Source organism: Mustela nigripes, chromosome X, assembly GCF_022355385.1.
Source record: "Mustela nigripes isolate SB6536 chromosome X, MUSNIG.SB6536, whole genome shotgun sequence".
Classification (NCBI taxonomy): Eukaryota; Metazoa; Chordata; class Mammalia; order Carnivora; family Mustelidae; genus Mustela; species Mustela nigripes.
Genome location: NC_081575.1, coordinates 92557457 through 92575407, shown reverse-complemented (window position 1 = coordinate 92575407; position 17951 = coordinate 92557457). Strand labels below are relative to the sequence as shown.

The 17951-nt window shown below is 39.1% G+C and overlaps 1 protein-coding gene across 1 annotated transcript in view; it reads left to right on the top strand.

Annotated features, from left to right (window-relative positions):
- The window catches only part of CFAP47 (cilia and flagella associated protein 47), a 531154-nt gene that overhangs the window by 389299 nt on the left and 123904 nt on the right, over nucleotides 1–17951 (top strand). Inside the window, exon 55 of the mRNA XM_059385274.1 lies at nucleotides 5721–5808. Coding sequence (XP_059241257.1) covers nucleotides 5721–5808 — 88 coding nt within the window. The remainder of the gene's footprint in view (nucleotides 1–5720; nucleotides 5809–17951) is intronic.

Below are 17951 nucleotides of genomic sequence, written 5' to 3'. Positions count from 1 at the left end.
TTCTTGTTCTTTCTCCAGCTCCTTTAGGTGGAGGGTTAGGTTGTGTACCTGAGACCTTTCTTGTTTCTTGAGAAAGGCTTGTATTGCTATATATTTTTCTCTCAGGACTGCCTTTGTTTTGTCCCACAGATTTTTTTTTAAAAGATTTTATTTATTTATTTGACAGACAGAGATCACAAGTAGGCAGAGACACAGGCAGAGAGGCAGGCAGAGAAGGGGAAGCAGGCCCCCTGCTGAGCAGAGAGCCCGATGTGGGGCTCCCAGGACCCTGAGATCATGACCCAAGCCAAGGACAGAGGATTAACCCACTGAGCCACCCAGGAGCTCCTGTCCCACAGATTTTGAACAGTTGTTTTTTCATTATCATTTGTTTCCATGATTTTTTTCAATTCTTCTTTAATTTCCTGGTTGACCCATTCATTCTTTAGAAGGATGCTGTTTAGTCTCCATGTATTTGGGTTCTTTCCAAACTTCCTCTTGTGGTTGAATTCTAACTTCAGAGCATTGTGGTCTGAAAATATGCAGGGAATGATCCCAATCTTTTGATACTAGTTGAGTCCTGATTTAGGACCGAGGATGTGATCTATTCTGGAGAATGTTCCATGTGCACTAGAGAAGAATGTGTATTCTGTTGCTTTGGGATGAAATGTTCTGAATATATCTGTGATGTCCATCTGGTCCAGTGTGTCATATAAGGCCTTTATTTCCTTGTTGATCTTTTGCTTGGATGATTTGTCCATTTCAGTGAGGGGAGTGTTAAAGTCCCCTACTATTATTGTATTATTGTCGATATGTTTCTTTGATTTTGTTATTAATTGGTTTATATAGTTGGCTGCTCCCACGTTAGAGGCTTAGATATTTAAAATTGTTAGATCTTCTTGTTGGACAGATCCCTTGAATATGATATAGTGTACTTCCTCATCTCTTATTATAGTCTTTGGCTTAAAATCTATTTGATCTGATATAAGGATTGCCACTCCTGCTTTCTTCTGATGTCCATTAGCATGGTAAATTGTTTTCCACCCCCTCACTTTACATCTGGAGATGTCTTTGGGTCTAAAATGAGTTTCTTGTAGGCAATATTTAGATGGATTTTGTTTTTTTATCCATTCTGATACCCTGTGTCTTTTGATTGGGGCATTTACCCCTTTTACATTCAGGGTAACTATTGAGAGATATGAATTTAGTGCCATTGTATTGCCTGTAAAGGGACTGTTACTGTATGTTGTCTCTGTTCCTTTCTGATCTACTACTTTTAGGCTCTCTCTTTGCTTAGAGAACCCCTTTAAATATTTCCTGTAGAGCAGGTTTGGTGTTTGCAAATTCTTTCAGTTTTTGTTTGTCCTGGAAGGTTTTTATCTCTCCTTCTATTTTCAATGATAGCCCAGCTGGATATAGTATTCTTGGCTGCATGTTTTTCTCATTTAGTGCTGTGAATATATCATGCCAGCTCTTTCTGGCCTGCCAGGTCTCTGTGGATAAGTCTGCTGCCAATCTAATATTTTTACCATTGGATGTTACAGACTTCTTTTCCCGGGCTGCTTTCAGGATTTTCTCTTTGTCACTAAGACTTGTAAATTTTACTGTTAGGTGACGGGGTGTGGGCCTGTTCTTATTGATTTTGAGGGGGGTTCTCTGCACCACCTGTATTTTGACGCTTGTTCCCTTTGCCATATTACGAAATTCTCTCCTATAATTCTCTCCAATATACCTTCTGCTCCCCTCTCTCTTTCTTCTTCTTCTGGAATCCCAATTATTCTAATGTTGTTTCATCTTATAGTGTCACTTATCTCTCGAATTCTCCTCTCGTGGTCCAGTAGCTGTTTGTCCCTCCTTTGCTTAGCTTCTTTATTCTCTGTCATTTGGTCTTCTATATTGCTAATTCTTTCTTTTGCCTCATTTATCCTAGCAGTGAGAACCTCCATTTTTTATTACACCTCATTAATAGCTTTTTAAATTTCAATTTGGTTAGATTTTAGTTCTTTTATTTCTCCAGAAAGGGCTTTTATATCTCCCCAGAGGATTTCTCTGATATCTTCCATGCCTTTTTTGAGCCCAGTTAGAACCTTGAGAATTGTCATTCTGACTCTTTATCTGACATATTATCAATGTCTTTATTGATTAGGTCCCTAGCCTTTGGTACTGCCTCTTGTTCTTTTTTTTGTGGTGAGTTTTTCCACCTTGTCATTTTGTCCAGATAAGAGTATATGAATGAGCAAGTAAAATACTAAAAGGGTGGCAAAGACCCCAGGAAAATACGCTTTAACCAAATCAGAAAGATCCTAAATTGTGCGGGGGTGGGGGGGAGAAAGCGGGTAAAAAGAGGTTCAGAGAAAAGAAAAGAAAAAAAAGAAACAATTAAAAAAGAAAATGAATAAAGAAAAAATTTAAAAAAGAAAATAAATATATATTAGATAAACTAGTTAAAAACGTTAAAAAAGAAAAGGATAAAAGTTAAAAAAATTAGCAGAAGAAGAAAAAAATTGAAAAAAAGAAATAAAATAAATTAAATTAACTGCAAGACTAAGCAATCATGGAAAGAAAGTCATGAGTTCAGTGCTTTGCTTTGTCCTCCTCTGGAATTCCACTGCTCTCCTTGGTATTGAACGGGCACTCCTTGGTAGGTGATCTTGGTCCTGGCTGGATTTCATTTTGATCTTCTCGGGGAGGGGCCTGTTGTAGTGTTTCTCAACTGTCCTTTCCCCAGGTGAAAGTGCCTGCTCTTACTAGGGGCTGGGCTGAGTAATCAGCTCGGGTTCGCTTTCAGGAGCTTTTGTTCCCTGAGTGCTTTCCATAGAGTTCCGGAGGACGGGAATGAAAATGGCGGCCTCCGGGTCTCCGGCCCAGAGGAGCCAAGAGCCCGGGGCCCCACTCCTCAGTATGCCCTCAGAGAACAGTGCCCAATTACTCCCGTCTGCCTGACCTCTGGCCGCGCTCCGAGCTCACCAAGCCTGCGACCGGTTCAAGGTAACCCCGAGCTGGGAGCTCACTCCTCGGCTCTGTCTCTGTAGCCGGCTTCCCCATTCTAATACCTGTGAGCTCTGCGACACGCAGACACCCCCGATCCTTCTGTGATCCTGTGGGACCTGAGGCCACGCTGACCCCGCATTGGCTTCACCCCGGTTTAGCCTCTGGAGCGATGTCCCTCAGCGGAACAGACTTTTAAAAGTCCTGATTTAGTGCTCCGTTGCTCTGCCGCTTGCCGGGAGCCGGCCCCTCCCCCCGCAGTCTATCTTCCCGTCGTTTTGGATTCACTTCTCCACCAGTCCTACCTTTCAGAATGTGTTTGATTTTCTGTTTCTAGAATTGCTGTTCTTCTTCTCTTAAGTCTCCCGTTGGATTTGTGGGTGTTTGCAATCTTTAGATAAACTATCTAGCTGATCTCCTGCTACCTGAAGTAGTCTCAGCCTGCTACTTCTCCGCCATCTTCATAAATACATTTTTAGTCCTTGATTTTCTTTTCTAGGAAAGATTTTATATTTAAAATACCCCATGGAAAATTTATGTGAAAGAAAAACAAATTGGGACTTAGTAAGGAGAGGCTTTATTCAGAATCATTATTGCAAGGGAGAGAAAGGGACTACTGAAATAGTTGGAGATGCACATCTCAGAAATCTGAAAGCATCTCAAAATCAAACAGGAAAAGGTAAAGGTGGAACAAGAATAGATAAGCAAACTCTTTGGGGGGAAATCTGGCAAGGAAAGGGAATGACTGGTGGCAATTGATAGGAAAAGAACTACCCTGTGATATACTGACTCCCAGGAGAAGCCAAGGAAGGAGGTATATTTCACTTTATTTGTGCTTGCTCAGGCTTGGGGACAAACAGAGGTCATGGCCCCATAGGAAACATAGAACGCTGAGTAAAGTTTGGTCAAAGCAAAGCAGAGGGTCAGCAATATACAGCGGAGAATAATTGGTCACATGGCTAATAGCATGTACCCTTGACATATGACCATTTATATTTACATGGTTGAGCTCTTATTACATCTGGTACCAGGCTTGATGCTGGTATGTTGGGTAATCAAATCACAATTCATACTTTTATTATTTTTTAAGAGGTATTTATTTGAGAGAGAGTCAGAGAGAGAGAGAGCCCGAACAGGGGGAGCAACAGAGGGAGAGGAAGAGAAGACGAGTCCTTACCGAGCACAAAGCCTGACCTGGAGCTCAGTGTCAAGACCCTGAGATCTCGACCTGAGCTGAAACTAAGAGCCAGATGCTTAACCAGCTGAGCCATGCAGGGGGTCCCTACTTTGAAAAAAAATTTTTATTTTTTATTTTTATCATTATTTTTTAAATTCTTATTTTTTTTAAAGATTTTATTTATTTATTTGACAGGAAGAAATCACAAGTAGGCACAGAGACAGGCAGAGAGAGAGGAGGGGAAGCAGGCTCCCTGCTGAGCAGAGAGCCTGACTGGGGCTCAATCCCAGGACCCTGAGATCATGACCTGAGCCAAAGGCAGAGGCTTAACTCACTCAGCCACCCAGGCACCCCCCTACTTTTATTTTTATTTATTTTTAATAATTCTATAAATATTACTTTTTATTAAGAAATGGAAATCCAATGTGAAACAAATAGAATTATGGTATTAATGAGTTCTAAATAGTTTATGGGTCTCAGGTCAGACTTATACAAAGCTCAAGGTGACATTTATTTACGTCATATTTTAGGGAGCAGTTTTGATTATGTCAGATACAATTAAAAACGTGCTTCCATAAATTACTATGCAATAATTCCATATAAAGATGAGGTAATCCCTCATAGCTTAATAGTAAAGATCCTTTTCAAATCAAATATTCTTGGAATCATTTTGGTTTCTAGTATGTATAAAATACATTCATTATTATCATCTCAGGGTCACAATTTTTTTCATTCAGGATGAGGGTTTTTTGAGCCATATCATCTTTAAAGGAAGTTTAAGACCTAAAAGTTACTATATTGTTCACAGATATAAACTACATGAATATTTTTTAAGACTAATATGACTATTAGGGGGATTTGCCTTGGTTTCAAATGGGGTAAGTGAGGTTTACAGATGCTAAGTGATTTGCCCTAGGTTACTCAATGTAGAAAAGAGACTAAGGAAAATGTTCTTGTATATAATTTTCCAAATTCAAGCTAGTGGATCTACATAGAAAATCCAGTGAAAATCCAAAGATTTGCCCTACAAACCTTTGAAAGATAATAGTCTCTAAACAAATAAATAACATCTGTGAATATAAAAACGTGCCAAAATCTCTACATTCTCTAGCAGAGATGTCCTTTGGCCTCTTTCCTGCTTCATATTATAGTATCATACATGATTGTATTAACAATACTTAACGAAGGATGATTAGGAAATACGTGAATCTGCAAGAGGATTTGGTGCAATCTTGCTTCAAACAAAATACAGCGTGTTAGGCCTGAAGGCAAACCTAAAATACCCTGGAAGTAGCATATGTAAAAGAAACAGCATCCATGTGAAATAACATAAAGGGCTTTTAATTAAATCTAACTTACAGTATTGGGCTGATTTTAATGGCACAGTAGATCCTCCAGTATTGTTTTTGTTACCATTCCAAGTTGTCTTTCCTGCATTTCAATCACCACTGATAGATGAAACTTTAGGTCTCAGATTTTTTTTTTCTGTCCAAAGGACAATACACAATTCATGCTTTTAAAGAGCATGTGCACTAATGGACAAATCAGTACCTCTTTGTTAATTTATCTCCCTTAGCACTCCAGCAGTGCTCCTTAGCTCCTCCCAGTGCCAGATCTGTACCTGATAAATCCTTAGCAAGTCCTTTGTTAAGGAAGTGGTCCCAGTAAGAGCAATCAGTAAGAGAATAGGGGAAGCAGGATAAGAAAGGGGAAGAAGCTAAGCAAGGGTGTGATGGCAGGTGTAGCCCCAGACTATCTGATCCTGCAGAGAGCTTTGTAGCATAAATTACACCTCAGAGTTGGTCCTGTCTTAATGCAAAGATGCTTGACTTTTGAACTCCCTTACTAGTCACTATAAGCTTCCTTGGGAAGAGGTAAAAACTCCCAAGCACTTCTACTGCCTGTAGAGTTGAGGAGACAGCAGGACCCATCGGCAATAATCTGATCTCAGATGGAGATAAACAGCCAGTATGTAGAAGTTGGGATCTGAGGGAAGAGTACTGGTAAAAATCTTTCAGGGGAACTGGGTGGGGTGCTGGCAATGTCTGCTTTCACTTACTAACAAACTTATTTCTAGTTTTCTATTTTTTCTTGCTTTAAAAATAAATGAATGTATGAAAACTATATACATACATAAAAGTATTAGTAAATGTAATACACTTAATGTGAAAATATTTAGCACAACAAGTTTTACAATCATGGATTTTTTTCTTTATTACACTGAAAGGTGCTCACCTTTTCTCTTTCTTTTTGAATTCTTGTTACTTTTGGTCATGTTGTTCTAAAGCATAATTTCTTTTTCTCTAAGTTATACTGTATATAATTAAAAGTTGCAAAATAATAATAGATGTTTGAGAGTAACTATTTTTTTAGCTAGCCTTATTCTGGATCCTTCTCCTCTTTGGAAATTTGCATGTCCATTAATTGTATCCAATGTCTTCAAAATGTTTAATAAATCAGTGTGGCTTTATTTTCATACACTTTTCTAGGCAGTTGGGTGTCTCTTTCAATATGGAAATACATGACTTTCAGTTTCTGGAAGTCTCAGATTATGCCATCTATTTTCTCTCTTCTTACAACACCTTTGTTTTAGTTTTAGAGCTTGGGGACTATTTTAATTTTCTTATTTTTTTGGTCTTTTTTTTTTTACCAGCATCTGTGCTTTTGCATTCAGTTACATTTACCTGAATTTATCTTCTATTCTTTCTGTTGAATTTTTGTGTCAGCCGTCAACATCCAGCACCATTTTTGTTGCTGTTGTTTGGGAAACAGAATCCCAGGCAGACTCCCTGCTGAGTGCAGAGCCCAAAGCCAAGCTCGAACTCAGGACCCTTCGATCATGACCGGAACCAAAATCAAGAGTTGGATGCTTAACCCGCTAGTTACCCAGGCTCCCCTTGCTCATATTTAAATGTGAGGCTCTAAAATAATGGTCAGGACTTACCCGTTTGTGTTGTTCTGTGTACCATGCTTGATTGATTTTCTTTGCTGCAAAAGAATTTTTTATTGTTTATAAACTTTTGGGGTTTTTTTTTCCCCCAGTTTGGTATATTATGAAACATGTTGTTTATAACATTGTATATGCTTTTGTTGCACATATATGCTCATTTCTATTGGGTAGAAACATAGAAATGCAATATCACTTTAATTTAGTGGGTAACAATAAAAAGTTCAAAATCGGTTTTATGTATTTACACTCTGCTGGCCATATATGAATGGTAGTTGTTTTACATCCTCAAGAACATGGGTATTGTAAGACGAATTTTAACCATTATGCTGTGTGTAAAGTAGAACGTCAATGTACTTCTATTTTTTGAGCCCAGAGCCCAATGCAGAGCTTGTTCCCATGACCCTGAGTTCCCATGACCTGAACTGAAATCAAGAGTCAGAGCCTAACTGAGCCACCCAGGCACCCCTTCAGACTTTTTTTTTCTTAAGTGATCTCTACATCCAGCATAGGGCTTGAACTCACAACCCTGTGATCAAGAGTCCCACCCTCTTCTGACTGAGTCAGCCAGGCACCCCTGTGTCAATGCACTTTTAATTTACATTTTTCTCATGACTAATGAGGTTGAGCACCTGCCATATGTTTATCTTTTTTGAAATGTTTCTTCTTGCCCTTTGATCATTTTACTATTAGTTTGTCTGTATTTTCCTTTATATCTTATAGTTCTTTATATATAGTGACTACAAACCTTTGTGGGTTATATATGTTGCAAATACCTTTTCTTATCTTGTGAATTTCCTTTTCAGTCTCTTAGTGGAGTCTTTTAGTGAAATTAAATTCCGAATTTTAATGTAGTTTATAAGCCTTTTTGTTTTCTCCAATTCTTCCATATTCTAACATCACTAAGAACATCACTGTCATCGTATATAGTTCTCATGGTTAGATCCACAATGTACCTGGAGTTGATATCTGCATGTGATATGAGAGAAACATAAGATAGGAGTTCATTACACTAATTCAGGACCAAGATGATAGCAGGTTGGACCAAAGGATTGCCAGTGATTGTGGAGATTAGTGTTCAGTTATGGTTTATTTTTTAAAGTAGAGCTAATGAGTTTTGTTCACTAGAAATATTTGAGGCATAAGGAAAACAGGAGGGCATGGATGACACTAAAGTTTTTGACCTGAGCAACTGAAACTAAAGATGTGACATTAACTGAGATAGAGGAGACTATAAGAAAACCTGGTTTGAGGATCAGGATCAAGAGCTCAGCTTGGGACCTGTAAATTTGAAGTTTCTATTAAACACCTGAATGATGATTAAGAAGTTTGAGAAAAAGCCTGGAGTACAATGGAAGTATTCATGTTGCAGATACACTATTTACTTGTTCCCAGGTTTATGTCAAGCATAAGCAGAGGCGAATGGAGTAAGTTGTAGGACTCAGCACTTTTAAGTCAGAGACAGCCTCAATTATAATCTATGATTTGCCTTATAGATTATTATTAATGAATTTCAGAATGATAGTGGTCACTTACTAAATAATTTGCAAAATGAAATTAATTGAATTCAGTCACCCCAGGAACCTTTACATATTGGAGGCATTTTTTGTTTTATCCTTCTATGATAAGTGCATTCTTCTTAGGAGTTCATGATATTTTCTCATCACTGGTGTTTTTATTTTTTTTTTAAGATTTTATTTACTTAGAGAGAGAGAGCATGTGTTGGGGGAAGTTCAGAGGGAGAAGAAGAGAGAATCTCAAGCAGACTTCCCACTCACTGTGGAGCCTGATGTTGGGTTTGATCTCACAACCCTGATTTTGAGTTGATTTTTTTAAAAATTTTTAGAGAGAGATAGAGCTGGGGGGAAGGAAGAAGTAGAGAATCTGAAGCAGACACCTCACTGACCATGGAGCCTAACAAAGGGCTTGATCCGAGACCTTCAGATCAGGACCTGAGCTGAAATCAAGAGTCAGACACTTAACTGACTGAGCCACCCAGGTGCCCCGGCACTGTGGTTTTTGTTTTGTTTTGTTTGTTTTTTTGTTTTTAGTTTCTTCTTATTTTGAAAAAGTTTAAGACTCAAAATAAGTTGAAAAAATAATTCAGAGTTCACAGATACACTTCATCCTGGAAATGGTTCTTAAGGTGCTACCACTTGGTTCTCATTAAAATTACCTTCTTGGTGCATCTGGGTGGCTCAGTTGGGTAAGTGGCCATTTCTTGATTTCAACTCAGGTCACGATCTCAGGACCCTGGGATCAAGCCCAGCGTGGGGCTCCATACTAGCGGGAAATCTGCTTCAGGATACTTCTCTTTCCCTCAGCCCCTCTACATGCTTGCTTGCTCACTCTCTCTCTCACTCTAAAAATAAATAAATATATATTTTTAAAATTACCTTCTTATTTTTCATTGATTTGAAAAGTAATATTATTTTAATTTTCCATCTTATTCTGTATTAATAAGTTTGAAACAGTCTTGATGAAAAAATATTTTATTGTGACTGTTTAGAAATGAGTAACCCAAGGAAAAAGTATAACATTTTAAACTCGAGCAATTTAATTTTGTCCCTAAATAATAAATATGTGTATCAACAATCCTCAGTATACACATTTGTAATTACAAACTTCATTTCTCATTATTGGGAAAACTAGCAATTAAAGAAAAGATTTATTAGATTCAATTCAATCAAAAAACTTTTTCCAGATGAACAATGAATCAAGTACCTCTTCAGTCTGTATGTTTTGCTCCTTGGTCCAGTGGCAAACACAAGCTACATACACTTCTTATTTTTCTGTCTTTGCCCATTTCAAATGTCATGAAGTTATATTAATATTTGCCATGAAATTGATTTTAATTTCCACAACTATTTTTTACTTTTTTATATTCCACACATAAATGAGATCACACAGTATTTGTCTTTCTCTGAGCTATTTCACTTAACATAATGTCCTCTAAGTTCATCCATGCTGTTGCAAATGTCAAGATTTCCTTCTTTTTTAAGTTTGAATAATACTTCATTGTATAGTTCACATTTGTGGAAGAACATATCTTGGCCACTGTAAATAATGCAATAATTAACGTGGGAGTGCAGTTACATCTTTGAGATACTGATTTCATTTATTTTGGATATATATCCAATAGTTGGTATATACTCAATAGTTGGGATCCAATTGTTGGATCATATAGTACTACTTTTTTTTTTAAAAGATTTTATTTATTCATTTGACAGAGAGAGATCACAAGTAGGCAGAGAGGCAGGCAGAGAGAGAGGAAGGGAAGCAGGCCCCCCCTGCCAAGCAGGGAGCCTGATGCGGGACTCGATCACAGGACCCTGAGATGATGACCTGAGCCAAAGGCAGTGACTTAACCCACTGAGCCACCCAGGCGCCCCATATAGTACTACTTTTTTTTAAATTTATTTTTTATTTATTTTCAGCATAACAGTATTCATTATTATTTCACCACACCCAGTGCTCCATGCAATCCGTGCCCTCTATAATACCCACCACCTGGTACCCCACCCACCCACACCCCCGCCACTTCAAATCCCTCAGATTGTTTTTTAGAGTCCATAGTCTCTCATGGTTCACCTCCCCTTCCAATTTCCCCCAACTCCCTTCTCCTCTCTAACTCCCCATGTCCTCCATGCTATTTGTTATGCTCCACAAATAAGTGAAACCATATGATAATTGACTCTGCTTGATTTATTTCCTCAGCATAATCTCTTCCAGTCCTGTCCATGTTGCTACAAAAGTTGGGTATTCGTCCTTTCTGATGGAGGCATAATCCTCCATAGTGTATATGGACTACATCTTCCTTATCCATTTGTCCATTGAAGGGCCTCTTGGTTCTTTCCACAGTTTGGCGACCGTGGCCATTGCTGCTATAAACATTGGGGGTACAGATGGCCCTTCTTTTCACGACATCTGTATCTTTGGGGTAAATACCCAGGAGTGCAATTGCAGGGTCATAGGGAAGTTCTATTTTTAAATTTCTTGAGGAATCTCCACACTGTTCTCCAAAGAGGCTGCTCCAACTTGCATTCCCACCAACAGTGTAAGAGGGTTCCCCTTTCTCCACATCCCCTCCAACACATGTTGTTTCCTGTCTTGTTAATTTTGGCCATTCTAACTGGTGTAAGGTGATATCTCAATGTGGTTTTAATTTGAATCTCCCTGATGGATAGTGATGAGAACATTTTTTCATGTGTCTGATAGCCATTTGTATGTCTTCATTGGAGAAGTCTCTGTTCATATCTTCTTCCCATTTTTTGATATGATTGCCTGTTTTGTATTTGATGAGTTTGAGGAGTTCATTATAGATCCTGGATATCAACCTTTTGTCTGTACTGTCATTTGCAAATATCTTCTCCCATTCCGTGGGTGGCCTCTTTGTTTTTTTGACTGTTTCCTTTGCTGTGCAGAAGCTTTTGATTTTGATGAAGTGCCAAAAGTTTATTTTCACTTTTGTTTCCTTTGCCTTTGGAGACATATCTTGAAAAAAGTTGCTGTGGCTGATATCAAAGAGGTTACTGCCTATGTTCTCCTCTAGGATTCTGATGGATTCCTGTCTCACGTTGAGGTCTTTTATCCATTTTGAGTTTATCTTTGTATACGGTGTAAGAGAATGGTCATTTCATTCTTCTCCATATAGCTGTACAGTTTTCCCAGCACCATTTATTGAAGAGACTGTCTTTTTTCCACTGTATATTTTTTCCTGCTTTGTCGAAGATTATTTGCCCATAGAGTTGAGGGTCCATATCTGGGCTCTCTACTCTGTTCCACTGGTCTATGTGACTGTTTTTATGCCAGTACCATGCTGTCTTGGTGATCACAGCTTTGTAATAAAGCTTGAAATCAGGTAACGTGATGCCCCCAATTTTATTTTTGTTTTTCAACATTTCCTTAGCAATTTGGGGTCTCTTCTGATTCCATACAAATTTTTGGATTATTTGCTTCAGCTCTTTGAAGATTACCGGTGGAATTTTGATCAGAATGGCATTAAAAGTATAGATTGCTCTAGACAGTATAGACATTTAACAATGTTTATTCTTCCGATCCAAGAGCATGGAATGGTCTTCCATCTTTTTGTGTCTTCTTCAATTTCTTTCATGAGTGCTCTGTAGTTCCTCGAGTACAGATCCTTTACCTCTTTGGTTAGGTTTATTCCCAGTTATCTTATGGTTCTTGGTGCCATAGTAAATGGAACCTATTCTCTAATGTCCCTTTCTGTATTTTCATTGTTAGTGTATAAGAAAGCCACTTATTTCTGCACATTGACTTTGTATCCTGCCATGTTGCTCAAATGCTGTATGAGTTCTAGTAGTTTGGGGTGGAGTCTTTTGGGTTTTCCATATAAAGAATCATGTCATCTGCGAAGAGAGAGTTTGACTTCTTCATTGCCAATTTGGATGCCTTTTATTTCTCTTGGTTGTCTGATTGCTGTTGCTAGGACTTCTAATACTATGTTGAACAAGAGTGATGAGAGTGGGCATCCTTGTTGTTCAACGGGAAGGCTGCAAGCTTTTTTCCATTGAAGATGATATTTGCTGTGGGTCTTCCATAGATAGATTTTATGAAGTTCAGGAATGTTCCCTTTATCCCTATACTTTGAAGCGTTTTAATCAGGAACGGATGCCGGATTTTGTCAAATGCTTTTTCTGCATCGATTGAGAGGACCATCTGCTTCTTCTCTCTTCTTATATTAATTTGTTCTATCACATTGATTTGCAAATGTTGTACCATCCTTGTAGCCCAGGGATGAATCCCACCTGGTCATGGTGGATAATCTTTTTAATGTGCTGTTGGATCCTGTTTGCTAGGATCTTGTTGAGAATCTTAGCATCCATATTCATCAGTGATATTGGTCTGAAATTCTCCTTTTTGGTAGGGTCTTTGCCTGGTTTGGGGATCAGGGTAATGCTGGCTTTATAGAAAGTGTCTAGAAGTTTTCCTTCTGCTTCAATTTTTTGAAACAGCTTCAGGAGTATAGGTGTTATTTCTTCTTTGAAAGTTTGGTAGAATTCCCTAGGGAATCCATCAGGTCCTGGGCTCTTGTGTTTTGGGAGGTTTTTGATCACCGCTTCAATCTCATTACTAGATATCGGTCTATTCAAGTTGTCAGTTTCTTCCTGGTTCAATTTTGGGAGTTTATAGTTTTCCAGGAATGCATCCATTTCATCTAGGTTGCTTAGCTTATTGGCATGTAACTGTTGATAATAACTTTTGATGATTGTTTCTACTTCCTTGGTGTTCGTTGTGTTCTCTCCCTTTTCATTCATAATTTTATGAATTTGGGCTTTCTCTCTTTTCTTTTTGGATTAGTGAGGCCAATGGTTTATCGATCTTATTGATTCTTTCAAAAAACCAGCTTCTAGTTTCATTGATACGTTCTACTTTATCTCTGGTTCTACCTCATTGATCTCAGCTCTAATCGTGATTATTTCCCTTCTTATGTATGGAGTTGGTTTGATTTGTTGTTGATCCTCCAGTTCTTTAAGGTTGTAAAGACAGCTGCTGTTTTCTGGACTTTTCAATTTTTTTGAGGGAGACTTGGAGGGCTATATATTTCCCCCTTAGGACTGCCTTTGCTGTATCCCATAGGTTTTGGACCAAAGTGTCTTCATTCTCATTGGTTTCCATGAATTTTTTCAGTTCTTCTTTGATCTCCTTGTTGATCCAAGCATTCTTGAGTAAGGTGGTCTTTAGCTTCCAGGTGTTTCAGTTCCTTCGGAAATTTTTCTTGTGATTGAGCTCCAGTTTCAAAGTGTTGTGATCTGAGAATATGCAGGGAATAATCTCAGGCTTTTGGTATCGGTTGAGTTCTGATTTGTGACCCAGTATGTGGTCTATTCTTGAGAAGTTTCCATGTGCACTTGAGAAGAATGAGTGTTCTGTTGTTTTAGGGTGGAATGTTCTGTATATATCTATGAGGTCCATCTGGTCCAGTGTGTCATTCAATGCTCTTGTTTCTTTATTGATTTTCTGCTTCGATGATCTAAGAGAGGCGTGTTAAGATATCCTATTACTAATGTATTCATATCAATATGATTCTTTAACTTGATTAACAGTTTTCTTATGTAGTTGGCTGCTCCCATGTTGGGGGCATAGATATTTACAATTGTTAGATCATCTTTGAGGATAGTCCCTTTAAGAATGATGTAGTGTCATTCTGTATCTCTGACTGCAGTCTTTAGTTTAAAATCTAATTTATCTGATATGAGAATCGCTACCCCAGCCTTCTTTTGAGGCCCATTGGCATGAAAGATGCTTCTCCATCCCTTCGCTTTCAGTCTGGGTGTATCCTTAGGTTCAAAATGGGTCTCTTGTAGACAACATATGGATGGGTCCTATCGTTTTATCCAATATGCAACCCTGTGCCATTTTATGGGTGCATTTAGGCCATTCACATTGAGAGTGATTATTGATAGATATGTTTTTATTGACATCGTGTTACCTTTGAAGTCTTTCTTTCTGTAGATTGTCTCTGTATTTCTGTTCAATGCTATTCTTAGGATTTTTCCTCTTTTATAAAACCCCCCTTAATATTTCCTGCAGTGTTGGCTTCGTGGTTGCATAGTCTTTTAAGCCTTGCCGGTCTTGGAAACTCTTTATCTCTCCATCCATTTTGAATGTCGGTCTGTACGTAAGGAGCCTCTTAGTCCTAGCAGCTTTCAAGAGATTATACCTACAATTATGATTCCTCAATTTGACTATCAGGTGCCTTGGTGTTTTTTTGGAATATATAATCTTGGGTGGAGACCTCTCAGCCTCTAGTACATGAACGCTGGTTCCATTCACGAGATTGGGAAAATTTTCATGAAGAACTTGTTCACTATATCTTCTAGTCTTCTTTCTTTCTCATCTCCTTCAGGTATTCCAATAATTCTGACATTGGAACGTTTCATGGCATCATTTATTTCCCTGATTCTTTTTTCTTGGTTTCTAAGCTGTTTGTTCCAGGCTTCCTCCTGATCCTTTCTCTCTATCTGTTTGTCTTCCAGATCACTAAATCTACCTTCTGTCTCAGTTACCCTAGCTTTGAGAGAATTTAGATTAGATTGGAACTCATTGAGAGCATTGTGAAACTCATCCCTGGTAGCTTTCCACTCAGCCCTAACATTGTGAGCATCCTGTCTGGTCGCTTTCAGTTCGGCCCTAATTAGTTCCGTTCGGTCATCCATGGCTTTCTCCAACCTAGCTATTGCCTGGATAATTGTTAGCCTGAATTCTCTTTCCGACATATTGTCTATGTTGATAGCCGTTAGCTCTGTTGCAGAAGGTCCATCCTCTGTGTTTTTCTTCTGTTGGGCATTCCTCCTCCTAGTCATTTTGGTGAGAGATGACTGAACAGATGTAGCTGGATGTATTGACCATGGTGCAGTCAAGGTGCACTCTGGAGCGCTTCTGAGCAATCAGGATTCCCCACCCAAACGAGAGACAAAAGAAAAGAAAAAGAAAAAAAGAGAGAGAGAGAGACAGGAAAGAAAGGGAAGATGAAAGAGAAGGTTCAGCCCAAATGGGCCCCAATGTACGATTTATGAAGTATACAAACAAAAACACTGATAAAAGTATATGACACAAGAAAAAAATATATATACGCAAATAAAGGAAGAACCTCGTCAAAAAGAACCCAAGTATAAGATTTATATACTTCAGGACAAACACAAAAACACAGAAGAAGATGGGAGAGTGGTTATAAATTCTCAGTGTGGGCGTGGAAGGTTGTTTTGGTTCTTCCTAGATGTATCTTGATATCTTTGTTAAAGGACTCAACTTTCCTAAGATAAAGCGGGATTAAAAATTGGTTTGCCTATAGGGGTAGTATTGATTGGGGAAAGGGGATTACTTTGAAGTTTAACTCTATATGAATATTAGAAAAGAAAAATAAAAAGGAATAAACTAGACTAAACTAAAATTTAAAAAAAAGAAATTCAAAATATAGAAATGTAAAAGAAAAACAAAGGTGTATGTATCAAAAAGTTCAGGTTAGAAGGTTATTATGGAATTTGATGTACTGGACAGCTCACTGTGATGGTAAATAGGTTAAAAAATTATCTATATAAAAAAAAAATGAACCAGAATAGTGGGAATGAGTTAAAAATAAAAATTGTCCTATGAAGTAGTGGTAGTTGTTCTCTTGCAGTCTTTTTTTTTTTTTTTTTTCCTTTTTGGTTTGTTTTCTGGGGGAGGGGCCTGCCACGTGGGTTTTCAGTTAGTGATGTTCCCTGAGTTAAGTCATCCTGCCCCCCCTCAAGGGGCTGGGCTCTGAGGAAACTGGTTTTTTTCAGGCTTTTGTTCTCTGGCGGTTTTTTATGTTTGTTCACTTTCTTTTTCTCTCACCTTGACCGCTTTTGATGGTTTTTGTAGTTTTAGAGGAAATCAAACTGTACCCTGACCTCCCTCTCAGAGAGAAGCCTCAGTTTGGCTGCAGAGCCCAAATAAGTTCCCCCTTGGCCACTGGCAGAGTAGGTTCTGAGTCATGGTCCCTGGGGACGCAGGATCTTTTGCTTGTACCCAAAGCCACAGCAGTGGCGGCTGTCTGGGAGCTCCAGACCGCCAGAGAGGTTCCAAGCAGCGATCGCACACTGAGATTTTCCCGCTGGCCCGGGCTGGGAGCGCCTGGTCTTTCTGGGTGTAAGAGCGCCCAGCTTGCGCACACCTCTCTCAGGGGAGGCTGTGGGTCGCGCACGCGTCTCAGGCACTGAGAACGGGGCGCAGGTCCAAAAGCACCGGGCTGGGCTTTTGCGTACCTCTGTCAGGGGAGAGATTAGGGTGCACGTCTTAGGCTCTGAAACAATGGCGCGGGTCAAAGAGCAGTGGCTGGGCCTTTGTAACTCTCTTAGGGGAGGATGAGGGACGCCTGTATCTCAGACTTTGTAGCATGGCTCACGCGTTCTGCCATCCCCTCACAGGAGCCAGAACCCACGCGTTCTCGGGTGCGCTGGCGGCTTAGGGACCAAGACCTGGTTTCTCTGCCGCACTCTCTCTGGCTCAGTGCCAGAGGTGGCTGTCCTGGGACCAGGGACTTAAGCCCCTGTCCCTAGCTGCCCTGATTCCCACAATTCCCCGCCCCCTGCGATCCTTTGCTCTTTTTGAGTGCTTTCAGCTAGTCTCCAAGTTAATGCTGGTCCCCAGAGGCACGGCACTCTCATACTGGGGTATTACTTTCCAACCGGTCACCTCTGGTGGCTCCTGCCCCCTTTTGTTTATCTTCCGATATCAGTCCTGCGTTCCCACTCCGCTTTACCTGCCCACTGGTGTCTTCTGCCCCTGTAGAGATCCAGACGTGTATAATTCTGATCTCAGGCTGATTTCATGGGTGATTGCAGTTCTTTGGTAAGTAATCAACTCACTTTAGGGTACATGTTTAAAAGGCGCCTCCTCCTACTTCCCTGCCATCTTGTCCTCCACCTATAGTACTACTTTTTAAATTTTTTTGAGGAACCCTACTATTGTTTGCCAAAGTAGCTGTTCCAATTTATATTTCCATCAGTGGGGTACCAGTGTTCCATTTTCTCCACATCCTTGCCAACACTTATTTTTTTTTAAATGACACCATCCTAACAGGTGTGAGGTGGTATCTCAGTGTGGTTTTACACTGCATTTCTGTAGGATAACAGTTTTCATGCTATACATCAAAAGGTATTAGAAATGATGGTAAAGTAAGAATTACGAATCCTCTTGATTAGTCTTTGCTCTGAAAATAAATACCAGCCATATTTTTTTTTCTGTATTTACTCATCATTGGTTTGGATCTTTTCAATGTAATGGACAGAACTTATGAATTTAAGTTATTAAACTCATTATTATTATTTTTAGACTATGTTAACCTTTTTGCTTGAATTTAATAGTTACAAA